The sequence below is a fragment of the Sinocyclocheilus grahami genome, unplaced genomic scaffold (genome assembly GCF_001515645.1).
Source record: "Sinocyclocheilus grahami isolate Dianchi unplaced genomic scaffold, SAMN03320097.WGS_v1.1 scaffold68.1, whole genome shotgun sequence".
Classification (NCBI taxonomy): domain Eukaryota; kingdom Metazoa; phylum Chordata; class Actinopteri; order Cypriniformes; family Cyprinidae; genus Sinocyclocheilus; species Sinocyclocheilus grahami.
In genome coordinates this window covers 374,915-390,688 of record NW_015505247.1, presented here as the reverse complement: position 1 = coordinate 390,688, position 15,774 = coordinate 374,915, and the positions used below count along the sequence as shown (strand labels likewise).

At 37.4% G+C, this 15,774-nt stretch overlaps 1 protein-coding gene across 1 annotated transcript; it reads left to right on the top strand.

Annotated features, from left to right (window-relative positions):
* The first annotated feature begins 7,435 nt into the window (after window positions 1-7,435).
* Window positions 7,436-14,043, top strand: LOC107585223 (protein C9orf72-like). Its single transcript, XM_016272140.1, has 10 exons — window positions 7,436-7,529; window positions 7,845-8,383; window positions 8,474-8,572; window positions 9,393-9,457; window positions 9,566-9,638; window positions 9,715-9,831; window positions 9,984-10,219; window positions 11,695-11,752; window positions 11,862-11,971; window positions 12,868-14,043. Exons 2-10 carry the CDS (start codon window positions 7,937-7,939, stop codon window positions 13,052-13,054), a joined length of 1,392 nt encoding a protein of 463 aa, XP_016127626.1. The 5' UTR covers window positions 7,436-7,529; window positions 7,845-7,936; the 3' UTR covers window positions 13,055-14,043.
* The last annotated feature ends 1,731 nt before the right edge of the window (window positions 14,044-15,774 follow it).

Genomic DNA, 15,774 nt, shown 5'->3' with positions numbered 1-15,774 from the left:
GAATGGTATATTTCTATATATATATATATGAATATATCTATTTACAGATACATTACAATTACCTTTCAAAACGCTGCAAAAACTCAAGTTGTCTTCCCCAACTAGTAAAGTATCTACTGGAAAAAGCCTCGGCAGTGCTGTGTTGTGAAGTGTTTGGTTTTGCTCAGAATTCCTGTTCTCTTGGGACATCCTCTTCTTAGCAGAACCTCCGGGGGAACCGGAGAGTTTCCTGCCATTTTGTTGTAAAGATGTTAAAATGCAAGAAGCCGTTTGACATGGTGGGTTCCAGGGGCTGTATTTGTGACTCAGTGGAAGTCTGTGGAACTGTGTGAAAATGTTCTTTTCTTTTCTTATGTTCTGTCAAATGCTGCTCAAATGTTTTTACTTACTAAATATCTGGTTATATTTTCTAAAGAAAATAAATATAAATCGTTCAGCTTGATAAGTGTTACTGTCATCTCAGATCGTATTGTTGCCTGTCTCAAGTGTTCCCTGTGGCACAAAACATGCCAAATAGAAATGAACCTACACCTTGATAGCCTGAAAGCTTTTGGTGCTTCTTATATGTATTTATGCATTTATTTATTTTTGCACAGCTATGACTTCATCTATTTATGGTGACATGTCACCCAATTTTGCATGCAGGATATTTCTGTTGCTAAATCTTCCAAATTCTTCCTAATTTAAATTATGGGATAGATTATGGCTGTGGTAGCTTAGCAACAGGCATATGAAAATGTAAAATATAAAAGCTCAGTGCTGTTGGTCATTTAAACTTGAAATTTCACACACATATCCAGCTTATATTTACTTTAGCGGACATAAAAATAGCAAATATTCCATTATAGCCCAGTAGATGTCTTGGTAGTGACCTTTTTCAGGGCTCTTAAAAGCATGAAATGGACTTGTATTTGTTCCTGTCTGCTGCCTTTGACGTCACAGCTCAGGATAGTCACAAGTAAAGGGTTTGGGATTGTCCATGTACTTGTAGTGTAATCAACAAATCAATGTTGTCATGATGTAATTTCCCTACTTCTCCAGGATAAAAAAAAACCTGGCTCAAAAAACAGTTTCCAGAACTGAGTTCCCATGAGCAGACTTCAAATTGCATACTTTCAGGTGATCACATGCCAGGCAAGCAACTGCCATTGAAATGAATGGGAATCCAAACTGATAGCGTTCTCCTGGTATTATTGACCTCCTTGATTCAGGTGCACAAGCACAAAGCTGCTCTAGCTCTATTGATTTTTACTTAATACAGTTAAGCTAAATTGGTCTGCCAGGAGTATTTAGAATATTCTTGGAATATTTTACATTGCTTCTCTGAGTGAGTTCATGTCCATTAATATCATAGTGAAACAAATTATGGGCGAAACTCACATTCATCTGTCTGTAATTATCTGTAGTACATTCATATTATATTTGTATTGGTGTACTGAATACAAAGGACTCCTCATCTTTTGATAAATGTTTGATATATTTTTAATACATAAAGGCCTAAGCTGTATTGGTTTGATTTTCTCTACAGTGTCATATGCAGTATGATCCCTTGTTCTACAATGTCTTTAAAAGTGTCATTTTTAAAATCCTCAATCCAAATCTTGATGTCAGTTGTGTTACATTTAAGCATTTAATTGCCTGCTTCTTGCTGTTCAGGTTAGACCTCGTATATTGCAACTTGAAGCTGTATTTATACTATATTTCTTCCTGACTCTGTCTTAACTCAATTTAAAAGGAAAGATGGATGGCTAAAAACTGTATTTGATATAAGCACTACACTGAATTAAATTTAGCTTATCCAAAGAGATTATTATTTTAAAGTCTTTCCTCCCCTTAAACTGCTTTAGATTGATCGTGTTACACAAAAGTGCAAGGACAGAGTTTTCCATCAAGACAATGTGCCTCAGGTTACTACTTTTTGTCCTTGGTGCCAAAAGTTGTCCAGGTGTATTAAAGAAACTGCAAGCCAACCCGTTAACCTCCATGTGCTACACTACCAGTCTCTTAAAGTACCCTGAAAGATTGCTGGTCTTTGTGAGCTTGTTTTGTTACACAATCAAAAGCATCTAAATATACCTGAACTAATCATGTCCATGTCTATGACTCACAAACTGAATCAAAAGAAGTTGCTTTTATACCAGTGTGTGCGTCATCATCATATGACTATATGGTGTTCTGTGGTGAGTGCTTGACCTTGCAGTGTTCTGTCAGGATGCGTTTGGGGTGAAAATATGAGCGGGGCCACTTTTCTATGTGAATGAGTCCTCCTCAGAGATACATTAAAGTATTAGGAACTGATGCATACAGGCCTGCTTCAAGATGGACCTGGGGAACTGCCTGCTACCCAAAAGAAAATGCAAGAGAGAGACAAGCCTAGAAGGACTTCAGCACATCAGTAATCCCAAGAATAATTTATAGTCAACTATTACTACAAACACTTTAATTATTCAAACATATCTTGAATTAATTTTGCAAAAAAAAAAAATCCTGTCGATAATCTACAGGGTGTTTAAACTGTGGGTCGCAGAGTGTGAGAATGATGGTTTGTTCATATCATGTCAGGAAAATGAATAATAAAAGTACTCAAAATCAAATCTGAATTGGGCATAACTTACTGTATATTTTTCATGAAGCACCACAAGTGTGTCTCACACCACAGCAGTGTTTCTTGTGCCGTTTTTCATGCATTTCATGCTATCCGCTTATAAAGTCGTGAAAATTGAGAATATTATCTCATGAGCTGTTTTGTAAACTACAGTCTTTGAATCATAGTGTCCTGGACACCACAAATTTAACAATAAACTTTAAAGATAATTCACTGTCTAGCAATCTGAGATGTTTGTTATGGAGATAAAGGTTATGATCATGATTAGCAGTAGTAGCACCATTTGTTGTTTGCTTTTGGGATCTGATATAGTGTTTGGACCTGGAAATGGTGACACTTGTCAGCACATATAACAACCAATTAACAAAAATACAGTGCCACGCAGTCCGATTCACTAGCAAATGAGTCTTACATGAGCTGGTTGTTTTAGTGAAACTTTCTGTGTGACTCACAAACCCAGGAGTTGCAAGTTTGAATCAGTCCGATGAATCCTTCATGGAATGAACTCAACAAATTCGTCAGAGCGGCTACTAAATCAACAAATGACTCACCTACTGAACTGAATCATTACGCCACTAAAGCAATTTAGTGCTGTGCCACCAGGAAAGCAAAAATATAGTCTCTTTATCGGTATACCTCATACTCATATCTTTGTTGATATCCCCATTTTTATAGTTTATGTTAATGCAATAAAATTCTCAGCCTACCAAATTTAACAGTATGAGTAAGCAAAATAATGAGAGCAGAATGAGAGCAAATGGGCCTTTTCCCCTCATATTACATTATGAAATATTTTAGTGGTTCTTCAGAGTAATTATGCCTCTCTAGTAGGGTCATAGCTTGAAAAAGTTTGGGAACCCCTGCTGTGAACAGTCCCAGTTCAGCAGTTATTTCAACGAGATTTTCTTCACCCACTCTGTTCCAGACAATGCTCCAGGGAGGTTGTCCCTGCAGTTAGCGTACTGTAAATCACTTCAGATAAAAAGCACCTGCTAAATGACAAGTAATCAATATTTCCACAAGGTTCTCATTTTGAGGGGGAAAAAAAATGCTCCGCCCAAAACACTTTGAAATCTTTACCCTGTGGATTAACGTCGCTGGAAAATGGATGTTGGCTAATGATTACCAAGGTGGGGTTCATCTCCCCGTATATTTCACTTTGACTGATGGTGAAGGAGGACGAGTTTAGACTAAAGGTTTGCCAGCAGTGCCTATCTGCCTGCCAAATAAGCAAAATAAGAAAAAAAGGGGAACAACATGTCACCAGCTGAACCCCAGTCATAAATCTCTGAGCTTCTCTCATATTTTAAAATGGCTTCAGTTACAGCATCACACAACACAACCATCCCCCATGGGTTTGTTTGCCAGGTTTGTCCTTCTGTTCTGACTTTTTGCCGCTGAAGGCATTTGAGCGTCAGTCCGCTAACATGACGGTCATGCAATCTTTTCAGACCCATGGCATTAGTAGGACTGTTCTAGAAATAATAACACATTACCTGACTCTGTGCGGGCTGGGGCGAGCAGGAGCCATGCATCTCCACTCTTCCACACCACAGAATGATGGGATGAGGAATGGGGTGGAGGGAAATCACTCTGGCAGATGTAATGACTCTGTAAAGAGCAGACATGACAACTGCTAATCAGCGCAGCAAGCCCTAATCAGTGAAGAGAGCATGTGAGCACGAAGGTTACATTTAGAAACACACACGCACAGATTCATCAAGACTCACTCATAATCAGCTTCTCATCATGCTAATACCAAAACCGCACATTCATCCATACTGAACTGCAAAAAATGTGTTGCTATATTTCTAACACATTGTGTAGCCAAGCAAATCATGCAGAAGGCAACAGCTCTAACAAAAGCCTGCACAAATGATTTCCTTCCCGTGCTGTCTTGTAACCTGGCCTTTGGATGCATGGATATGGTTGCTAGGCGCCGCCTAAAAGTGTCGCTAACGCTGCTTCTCACTTTTGTTGCCATGGCAACCTGAAATGCCTCTGTGTCTCTCCTCTCTCTGCCATCACAATAAGTCAACGAGGTTTGTGGCATTGTAATGGGAAACTGAGAGCACAATATACTGTATATCATCCAACAATAGTGGTTCGAGGTGGTGAGGGTCAAGTGGTGTATTTAACCACAAAATTGAGATCAGTGGAACAGTGCAGCAAGGCCTGATTTAGTGTGTATTTCAAACTGTGAGATAGAAGGATGATGTGCCAATCAGAAGGTTAAGAGTGAGGACGGTACTGCAGCTGATCAACCTGCTGTTCCAGTAGCATTGTACAATGATGTAGTACTAAAGGATTATTTTATTTATGTACCGGCTGGAAAATGTCTTTACCTGCAGTGAGTCATTCACAAGCTGCTCTTGCAGATGTTTAACTTAATAAAGACGTTTGTTGCTGGCAAATGATACAAGGCAGTTTCAGGTTTGTTTCTGTGGATTGTAGGTGAAAATCCTCTTATTCTACGGTTCTTTTAGCTCTCCGTGTTATAAAGTAAAAAGTACTCCAAACAATTCAGTCTGTTGGTGAACTCTACGACTGATTCAGTCTAAATGGCAGATTTTTTTAAACCAGTGGTCCTCAACTCTGGACCTTGAGGTCTACTTTCCTGCAGAGTTTAGCTCCAACCCCAATCAAACACACCTGAACAAGCTAATCAAGGTCTTCAAGATCTTCAAGATCACTACAAAGTTGCAGGTAGGTGTGTTTAATTCAGGTTGGAGCTAATCTCCGTAGGAAAGTGGATCTCAAGGTTCAGAGTTGAGGACCCCTGATTTTGACTAATGGCGAATCGACTGTTTTACGCACCTGTTCGGCTGACTCATACTACTTTTACTATTTCTGCCATATAAAGTTATGCCTAAAACAGCAATAATAGTATGCTAGTGTCCAGAATTCAGTCTGCTTCTTTAAAAAGAATCAAAAGATTTATTTGCGAATCGGGATGGTTGTTCTGTCTGGCAGCCGACAGAAAATATGGATCTATATGACAAATTATCCTCATGCCGTTAATTTTCCACGTCAGACAAGTATTTATAAGGAAAAAGTGGGGCACAGCAAAAAATTACTATTTTGTAGTGACACCCCTAGTATAGTGTATATTAAATAACTTACTGAAGTAGCTATGATATACCTCGGTGAGGTGTCCAAGTCGCAATATCTAGCTACTGGGGTGCCTCAGGGATCAGTTCTTGGACCACATCTCTTCTTTGTCTACATGGCATCACTAGGTTCTGTCATTCAGAAACATAGCTTTTCATATCACTGCTATGTTGATGACACTCAACTCTACCTCTCATTCCATCCTGATGATCAGACGATAGCTGCTCACATCTCAGCCTGTCTAACAGACATTTCTTGTTGGATGACAGACCATCACCTTCAACTAAACCTGGCTAAGACAGAATTGCTTGTGGGTTCAACAAACCCATCACTTTATCAAAATGTCACCATCCAGTTTGGCTCATCAACCATAACTCCTTCAAAAACAGCTAGAAACCTTGGAGTTGTGATTGATGATAAGCTGAATTTCTCAGACCACATTGCTAAAACTGCCCGGTCCTGCAGATTTTCTTTATACAACATTAGGAAGATCATGCCCTTTCTTTCAGAACATGCAACACAACTCCTAGTTCAAGCTCTTGTTCTGTCCAGCTATTGCAATGCTCTCTTGGCAGCTCTTCCAGCCACTTCTATCAAACCTCTACAATTGATCCAAAATGCCGCTGCATGATTAATCTTTAATGAGCCGAAAAGAACGTACGTCACACCTCTGTTCATCAATTTGCACTGGCTACCAGTAGCTGCTCGCATAAAATTCAAAGCATTAATGTTTGCCTACAAAACCACCACTGGCTCTGCACCCCTTTACCTAAATTCATTACTTCAGACTTATGTGCCCTCTATAAGTTTGCGTTCTGCAAGTGAACGTCACTTTATTGTGCCATCCCAAAGAGGCACAAAATCACTTTCACTGACTTTTTCATTAACTGTTCCCTCCTGGTGGAATGACCTGCCCAACTCAATCCGAGCAGCGGAGTCCTTAACCATCTTCAAGAAACGACTAAAAACACACCTGTTCCATCTTTATTTGACCCTCTAACTTTAGCACTTTCTATTCTATTTTAATTCTACTTAATCTATTTATCTTCTTTTTATTTAAAAAATACTAGCTTTCTATTTTTTCTATTCTACTTGTTTTTCTGTGTGTGTGTATATATGTATATATACACACAGTATATATACACAGTACATATATACATATGAACATATATATATATATATATACACACAGTATATATACACAGTACATATATACATATACATACACACAGTATATATACACAGTACATATATACATATGTATACATATACATATATACACAGTATATATACACAGTACACAGTATATATAAATATACTTGCTACGTGTACTGCGTTAGCCTAACCTAGACTTGTCATTTGCACTTACATATAGTTGCTCTTTTGTTAGTTTTGATTGCTTCTATTGTCCTCATTTGTAAGTCGTTTTGGATAAAAGCGTCTGCTACTAAATGTAATGTAATGTAAGCTATGAAACCCCATTTAGGTAGTGTCAGGGCTTGGTAAACAAAAAAAATCAATTTAATATAATTGCAAATAGTCTGCAACACAGTTCGATACTATAATATAATAGCGATATATTTCTCAACACAGCACACAGCCTAAAGTGATGGTTTGACAAAACGACTCGTGAGGTAATTGAATGTCCCCCCGGTCTCTCCGGTTTCGGGTAATCAAATTACTCCTTCAGCCGCCAGAGGGCGCTGTTGTGCCCTGCGCTTCAGCAACACGCTTCTTCGCAGCCTTCAGGCTAATGACAGCAGGAAACCAGGAAAAGGGCTGACGAATGTGTTGTTGTTTTGAGCAACAGCAGGTAGGGTTCTGAATGTGTAACATACCGGCAACAAATATCTGATTTAGTACGCTTATTCAAGCTAACGCAGATGTGTTTTATACATGAAAGTCGTGCTATAGTGATTAAAAATAGCTCGACGCATGTTCAGATACATGAAGCTCTGCGAGAGCCCTTAACATATTTTGATATTTTGGCACCAATGATATATTCGGAAAATGAATTAGCAATCAACAGTGTAATTTTATAACGTTATATTGTCCTGGTTTACGTGTCATACCACTGTTTTCACTTTCTAGTCCGCTCCACTGTATTTTCTCTGTTCCTCTTCAACAGATTGTATGGGTGCAGTGGGATGTTGCAATCTGTTTGTCCTCACTGACTTCTGCATTGTGAGACTTGACTGTAGGTCTGTGTGAGCGGCTATCATGTCTGCAGCCGGTCCCCCACAGTCTCCAGGTGTGGCTAAGACTGAAGTGCTTGTCGAGGACTGGTGTCCCGTGCTGGCTGCAACCTTCGCTTACTGGGACAACATCCTGGGACCTCGTGTACAGCACATCTGGGCCCCCAAAGGTCAGCGGTTGTCGCTGCTCAGTGATGGAGAGGTCACATTTCTGGCCAATCACACGCTGAATGGTGAGATTTTACGAAGCGCAGAGAGTGGCGCAGTGGACGTGAAGTTCTTCGTCCTGGCAGAAAAGGGAGTCATCATAGTCTCACTGATTTTTGACGGAGAACTCAATGGTGAAAAGAACACTTGCGCACTGTCACTCATCCTGCCGCAGACAGAGCTAAGCTTTTACCTGCCACTGCACAGCGTGTGTGTGGAGAGACTCAAACACATCATCCGCAAGGGACGCATCTGCATGCAGAAGGTCTTTGCTTAGAGTTGTACGTCTTTTACGTGTAATCCAGCTGTTGTTTGGTAGTTTTCGTAATTTATCTGTGTGTGTTTTATCTCATAGGGTTACAACAACATAATCTCGGTGTTGTCATCTGAGATTGTTCCCATAATGGAGCTCCTTACTTCCATGAAGAAACACAGTGTACCAGAGGAAGTGGATGTGAGTATTTTGACGTTTTTAAGGGGCTTTTGGATACTTTTTGTCCACAGTTGGGAATTAAGAGTTGATAGAAAATGATGACGAGGGAGAAGTAGATTTGGATGTGAGCCAGACTCAAACTTGCTTGTGCCATATTTGTCCTTGAATATATTGAGTAGATCCAAAACACACAAAAAAAACATCATGTCATTGGCCTATTAATGAACATTGTAAATACTTATATATGTATTATATATTAAATTTCATGTACCGTATTATTTAGAATTTATAAATATTATTGTACAAACAAAATATGGTTCCTAAACAAAACAAGGGGAATGTGCTTTTAGTTATTATGCCACCCGCAGTTGGAATCAGCTTCCAGAAGAGATCAGATGTGCTAAAACATTAGTCACATTTAAATGCAGACTCAAAACTCATCTGTTTAGCTGTGCATTTATTGAATGAGCACTGTGCGATGTCCGAACTGATTGCACTATATTATATGTATAATCGTCTTCTTAAATTCATTTTAAACCTCTTAAATCAAATTTTTTTTTTCAAAGTTTTTAAATTCCTTGTTTTATTGTTGTGACTATTGTTTTTATTTTATTTTATGTAAAGCACTTTGAATTACCATTGTGTATGAAATGTGCTATACAAATAAACTTGCCTTGCCTTGCCTTGCCTAAGGGTGTACAATATGCATCTTGCTGGAACAGATCCACATTTTATTTTTCCTGACAGTTTTGAAAAAATAAATGTTTTGTTTTGAAAAATTGTGAATGTTTTTCTCTCCCTCTCACTGAAGCAGATAAATAAATAATTTTCCTCGTTACAGCTAAAGGACACTGTACTCAATGATGATGATATTGGAGACAGCTGTCACGAAGACTTTTTACACAAGTAAGACATATTGCATGTTTAGTAGAAGTCAATGATCTGAATTGAGTTGCTTGTTTTCGTTGTTTAGGTTGTGATGTTTGTGATGTTTGTCATCCTTCTCTATCATAGAGCTATCAGCTCTCATCTTCAGACATGCGGCTGTTCCATGGTGGTTGGCAGCAATCCTGACAAAGTCAATAAGGTGCACATTCCCACATGTACATTCTCAACATTCATATTTGAGCATGAAAGTCGAATAATTATGTTTCCTTTTGTAGATCGTGCTCACGCTATGCCTCTTCCTCACTCCTGCGGAGAGAAAGTGCTCTCGACTGTGTCACCCCGACGGCTCGTTTAAATATGACACCGGCCTCTTTGTTCAAGGCCTCCTTAAGGTATCCACAGTGTCCCTCCATGGGAAACTCATAACTACTGCCCATTTGCACAGAATGTCCAGTACTAAATTACTTGGGTCCATAATCATTAAGAAGCCCTGGTAGCTCTGGTGTATGGTAGTTTATAAATGTTCCTCTCTTCTCTTTCCCAGGACTCCACAGGCAGCTTTGTGTTGCCCTACCGGCAAGTGCTTTACTCCCCGTACCCCACCACCCACATCGACGTGGACATTAACACGGTCAAGCAGATGCCACCCTGCCACGAGCACACGTATCATCAGCGGCGCTACATGCGAGCTGAGCTCAGTGCCCTCTGGAAGGCCGCCAGCGAGGATGACATCAGTTCTGACAACCTCATCAATGCCCAGGACTCCTACACACCAGACTTGTATGACCTTTGACTTCTACATAACTTCTTAGTCTGGAAACTGTATCATGATTGGCTGATTCTTAGGGTCAGGATAACAAGATCTCATGCTCTTTTTTATTCAAATACACAGAATTTCAAAAATATATATTTAAGGGATAATGTACAGTGAGTAGGTTATTATTGCAGAGTTAAGGGACCTTGTTTCGTCCCGAAGGTTTTTTTTTTTTTTGATTAATGTTGACTGCTTGTGATTAATGACCTACTGACTGTACGTTATCCTGCTTAAGTTATTATACGACTACTTACCAAATGTATAAAGAGATTAAATGCGAGAAGAAAGAGATTGCAGAGAGATACAAGATGTATCAACTAGCTCAGTGTTTGATAGCAGGGACAAATGATAGTTTAGTGGTCATTGCATAAAAAATATTTACATTTTGTTTTTTGATTAAATCAAATAAATATGAATTGATCTTAGGACTTTTTAAAATATATGTTAATGCTTGACAATAAGGTTCACAAATTAGTTCATGCATTAGCAATAAATTAATCTTAATTTATTCATAAATATGCTATTAGTTGTTTTTAATTTGTGCTCTTTCCTAATATAGACAACTGTTCATAAGTTTGGGGTCAGTAAGAATTTTTTGAAAGAAGGAAATACTTTTATTCAGCAAGGATGCTTTAAAATTGATCAAGAATGACAGTAAATACATTTAGAACATTACAAATAAATGCTGTTCTTTTGAACTTTCCATACATCAAAGAATCCTGAAAAAGATTTTTTGTGGTTTCCACAAAAATATTAAGCTGCATAACAGTTTCAACATTGATAATATAGTTGTGTTTACTGTATTTTTGATCAAATAGATGCAGCCTTTGTGAGCCTTTCCAAAGCATTTAAAAATGTTGCTGACAACATTTGAATGGTTGTGTATACATGTTAATTCATACAACTATTTAGAATTTAACATTAACATTAAGTTGTAAAATTATTATTCAGTGTTACTTTATCTATTGTTTTAATGTAAATGTAAACTGCTAATGTAGATGTATTTTGATCTGAGTTCTCTGTATGAAGAAATTAGCTTTGAGATGCTTGTACACATGGATGTTTGTCCTTGAAATTGTGAATGCTCTCCACTCTCTGATAATATCATGGTTCAGGGCTGTGGCCAGTATAGAACTGCATCATTGATTTGTTTTCAAGGACTGTCAGTGACTGTTTGACCGAGAATTTTTCCATTAAAAGTTTACAGAGAGTTGCTGAGAGGTGAAACAGAAATTTTATGTCTCATTTGAGGGCACTCACCATGTCATTCGCTCGATATGCTGTGTACACATACAAAAACAATGTAATCAATGTCAAATATCAAGTAGTCAACTTCTGAATCTTTTTTTAGAGAGTTATAAGCAGCTCTTAAAGTTTCTCAAGAGGATATGAGAGTTTTTTACCCTCTGAATCACTAACTAAACTTTATGGCGTTTCCTAGGAATATATTTCAGGACGTAATGCATAAAGACACACTTGTGAAGTCCTTCATAGATGAGGTGAGCTTGCGCAACTCCCTTTTGACTCCCTTTCTTCTGAGCTTAATAATAACTTCCTCCGCTTTGGCCTTGATAACGTGTGTGTTTTTGCATCTTTGTCGATCTCTAGGTGTTTCTGTTGAAACCAGGTCTGTCTCTGCGGAGTGTGTATTTGTCCCACTTCCTTCTCCTGTTGCACAGGAAGGCCCTGACACTGCTCAGATATATTGAGGATGAGACGTAAGTACAGCAGCTTTGAGCTCACAACTTCCACAGACACAATACAGTGTAATTTGTTAAACATACTGTATTTAACTAGATACTAAGTATCATGTACTTACTGTAGATAATTAATGCACTCATATGCAGTGAATGACAACAATTCTCAATAACATCAAGATCAATTTTATGTAAAGGTGGGTGATATATACTAACATTCAGAAGTACAGTAATGTGAAATATTACAATTTGAAGTAACTGTTTTATTATTTTGTAAAATGTATTGTATTGCTGTGATGAATTTTCAGCTTCATTACTCCAGTCTTCAGTGTCACATGATCCTTCAGAAATCATTCTAATATGCTGATTTGGTGCTCAAGAAACGTCTTCTTATTATCAATGTTGAAAACATTGTGCTGCTTAATATATGTGTGGTACATTTTAGTGATACTTTAATTTTTCAGGATTCTTTGATAAATAGAAAGTTCAAAAGAACAACATTTATTTAATGTAGAAATCTTTTGTAGCATTATTAAAGTCTCTTTTGAGCTGTAGAATGCATCCTTGGGAAATAAAGTTGTTTTGAGGGGGAAAAAATAGGCAAATTTTTGAATGGTAGTGTAAACGATTTTTTGTAGCATGATTTAACATTTTAGGTTGTTTTTTTATTTTTTATTTAATGAATAGTTGAATATTGCAATTAAATTGATCAATAAATAACAAATGATTTAATATAATATTTAGCTATTTTATCTGCTCTGCATTGCTTATTTCAATCTAAGCAAATTGTTTAGTTAAACTTGATAAACATGAAATCCATTACACCTTCAACATACCTGGCTGTATTTTTAGGTCGTGGTTATGTTATTTATGTTAAGGTAGACTCATTGTGTCATATTGATTATTATTAATTATAGGCAGAAGGGCAAAAAACCTTTCAGATCTCTACGCAACCTGAAAACTGATTTGGACTTAACGGTGGAGGGTGACTTGAATATCATCATGGCGATGGCGGAGAAGCTGCGGGCAGGCCTTCACTCCTTTGTTTTTGGGAAGTCTTTCCTTACCAGTGTGCAGGAGCGTGACCTCCTCATTAACTTCTGACCTCTGAACCCTGTGGTCATCACACCACGGGACACTTTGGGCACTCTTGCATCCTTATGTTTGTTTTAGTATATTTATGTGCTTTTTGTTTACAGCCTTCTGAACAACACCTGCTGCTGAAATGTCAACTGATTCACTTGTGCTTTAAAATAATGATAACCTGCTTTGTGATTCTGATAAATTCATAGTAGTGTGAGGAAGATTTGGTGCTCATGAGATTCTTGTATGAGACACTTGTACAAACAATGTTTGGATCTCACACTTGATGGCTTTTTGGTGTACGGCTAATTAACATTACGTACGTTCATTCAGTAGCATAATAAATTGGTGATGTGTAACATGGCAAGGAACAAAATTGAAGTAATTTTAATCCCACTCTAGATTTGTATTCTATGGACATGACTTTCCTCTCATTTCAATTGGAACACCATAAAGTAATTACGGTTTAATATGGTTTAATTAAAGTAACCTTTACTCTGTAATAACATTCCCTGGCCTTTTATGAAGGATGGTGGTCTGCAGACTTTACAGATGACAGATCTGTTATTTTGCAGAACTCCATTTACTGGGAGACATTTCTTTGTTCCTTTACTTGAACGGTTAATTAAATGGCTCATACTTTTGTATCTGGCTTGGGGCATGAATATAGGAAAGCTGGTGGGAATGTGGGAAAAGCGAAGTGCAACTTGACTCATAAGGCCAAATCTCTGGTGTACGATGTGCAAGATAGTCAGCAAATAACAGGAAGGGCCCCATAGTCATCTTGCTCTCATTTTGAAGTGTTCTTCCACAAAATATTAGTCCACTGCTATGTCTGTTATATATCAAGCAGATATTACATTAATGGTAGATTCCTAATGTTTTTTCGAGACATGTGTTCTGAAAATTTTGGACTATTTATGAAATCATAATCAGAAGTTTATTTTAAACTGTGACGTACATTGATATATTTCAAGTTGTAAATGTGTTGTCTTAATAAAGTGTGCCTTTTGTTTGTGAAACATGGCTTATTTGAATTATACCTGTTAAAATCCTTTTCTTATTTACTGTTCTAAATAAAGAAAAAAAAAAGGTTTTGAGGCTTGTGTGGGGATTATGGTTTGATGAGACAAGAGTACACTTTATTTCTGCAGTCATGAAGGGTTGGGACAGGACAGAGAATCAGGTAGCCCATCTCATGAGAAAGAACAAACTATTATCAGTCTCTAGTCTGATTTTATTTTCAGTACAGTGGCAAAGGTGCTTGAAATCAGTTCTGCCAGTTTGGTATATGATACTCAGGATCTTTTGTGTAAATAAATACAGGGTTACAAAACTTTGCTCAGGCACATTTGTATGATGTGTTAAACAAATGTATTTACTTTATTTGATAAGTAGTCTGTCATGGTCCTGATCAATTTATTTTGCTGTGATGACCAGCTGACTATACATTATCCCACTTATTGTGCAGTTAATTAATAAATGAAGTACATGGACATACATATTGATTTTATTATCTTGTACAGACAAACACGCATGGCTAAGTAGGAAACATGCTATGACTGATCATGTAATAACTAGTCCAAATGCTGTTTTTGTGTAACTTCTTTTTCACATTATTAGTTCAGAGCAGATCATGCCACAACTGATCTGAGGAATTTGACTGAACATTGCTGCACTATGTCTCTATCAGGCGTTCACATTAAACTAAAAGAATGCAAACCTGAGTTAATGCTGTTTAGCTTAAACATTAGGACACACTTTCTATCAGTTGTCTTTAATTAGTGTGTTCTTACATTTAAATTAAGCAGTAGATACAATGTACTTATGCTTTTTTTTATTTGTAAATACCTGCATGTAGTTACATATGTAATTCATTTCTGTAGTTATGTCTATAATTACTCTGCTGACCCTACCTCTACATAACCCACCCTTAAACCTAACCATACCACCAAACCTGTACCTAAACCTAACTGTATCCCACCATAATAGCATCAGAAGTGTTTGCATTACAACAGGAACACAATAAGTTAATTGTACCTAACAATTAATTTTTTTTACATATGTACATAGTAGTTAAAAACACACAGTAAAAAGTAAAAGGTGTAGAGCCAGACCTTCTGTTGTTACTGGCTGTGTGTAGCACCTACAGCTCTGCATATCCTTCAGAAGGTAGTTGTTAAGGGTTGTTTTTAGCAAGGTCAATGATAATTCTTAACAGATTGTGTGCAATTCAGTGCAGAATGCAGATTGTTTTGTTAATTTTGTCTTGATGTAATGCAGACTTGGTAAAAAGGCTTTTATTGAAGGAGTTGGAATTAAGCAAAACTACTGGAAACTACAGACTCAACTGCACACTCTCACACTATAAAAATAGCTAAAAAAATAAGGCAACCAGCTTTTCCCAACTTTAGTTGTTCTTTGTCATCTAATTTTTGAAAGGTAGACAGGGTGTTCATTCAAATTACCATTTTAAGTTAAATTAACCTTCATCAGCAAGTGCATATGAATAGTCATTGCTGAAAGTTAAATAGGGGGTTGAACTAGTCTAACTCTAAGAAAATAGTTTCCACAGCTGTGTGGCATTGATGTCCAGTGAACTCAAAACTGCTAAGCAATTGGTGGTTGAGTGGATCAAAGAACTGAAAAACATAAAATCCTCATAATGGATATATTATCCTTTAATTCTTAATAACAAATAAATGCACAGATCCTTTTATTTCCCCATGGTTTGGCCAAAC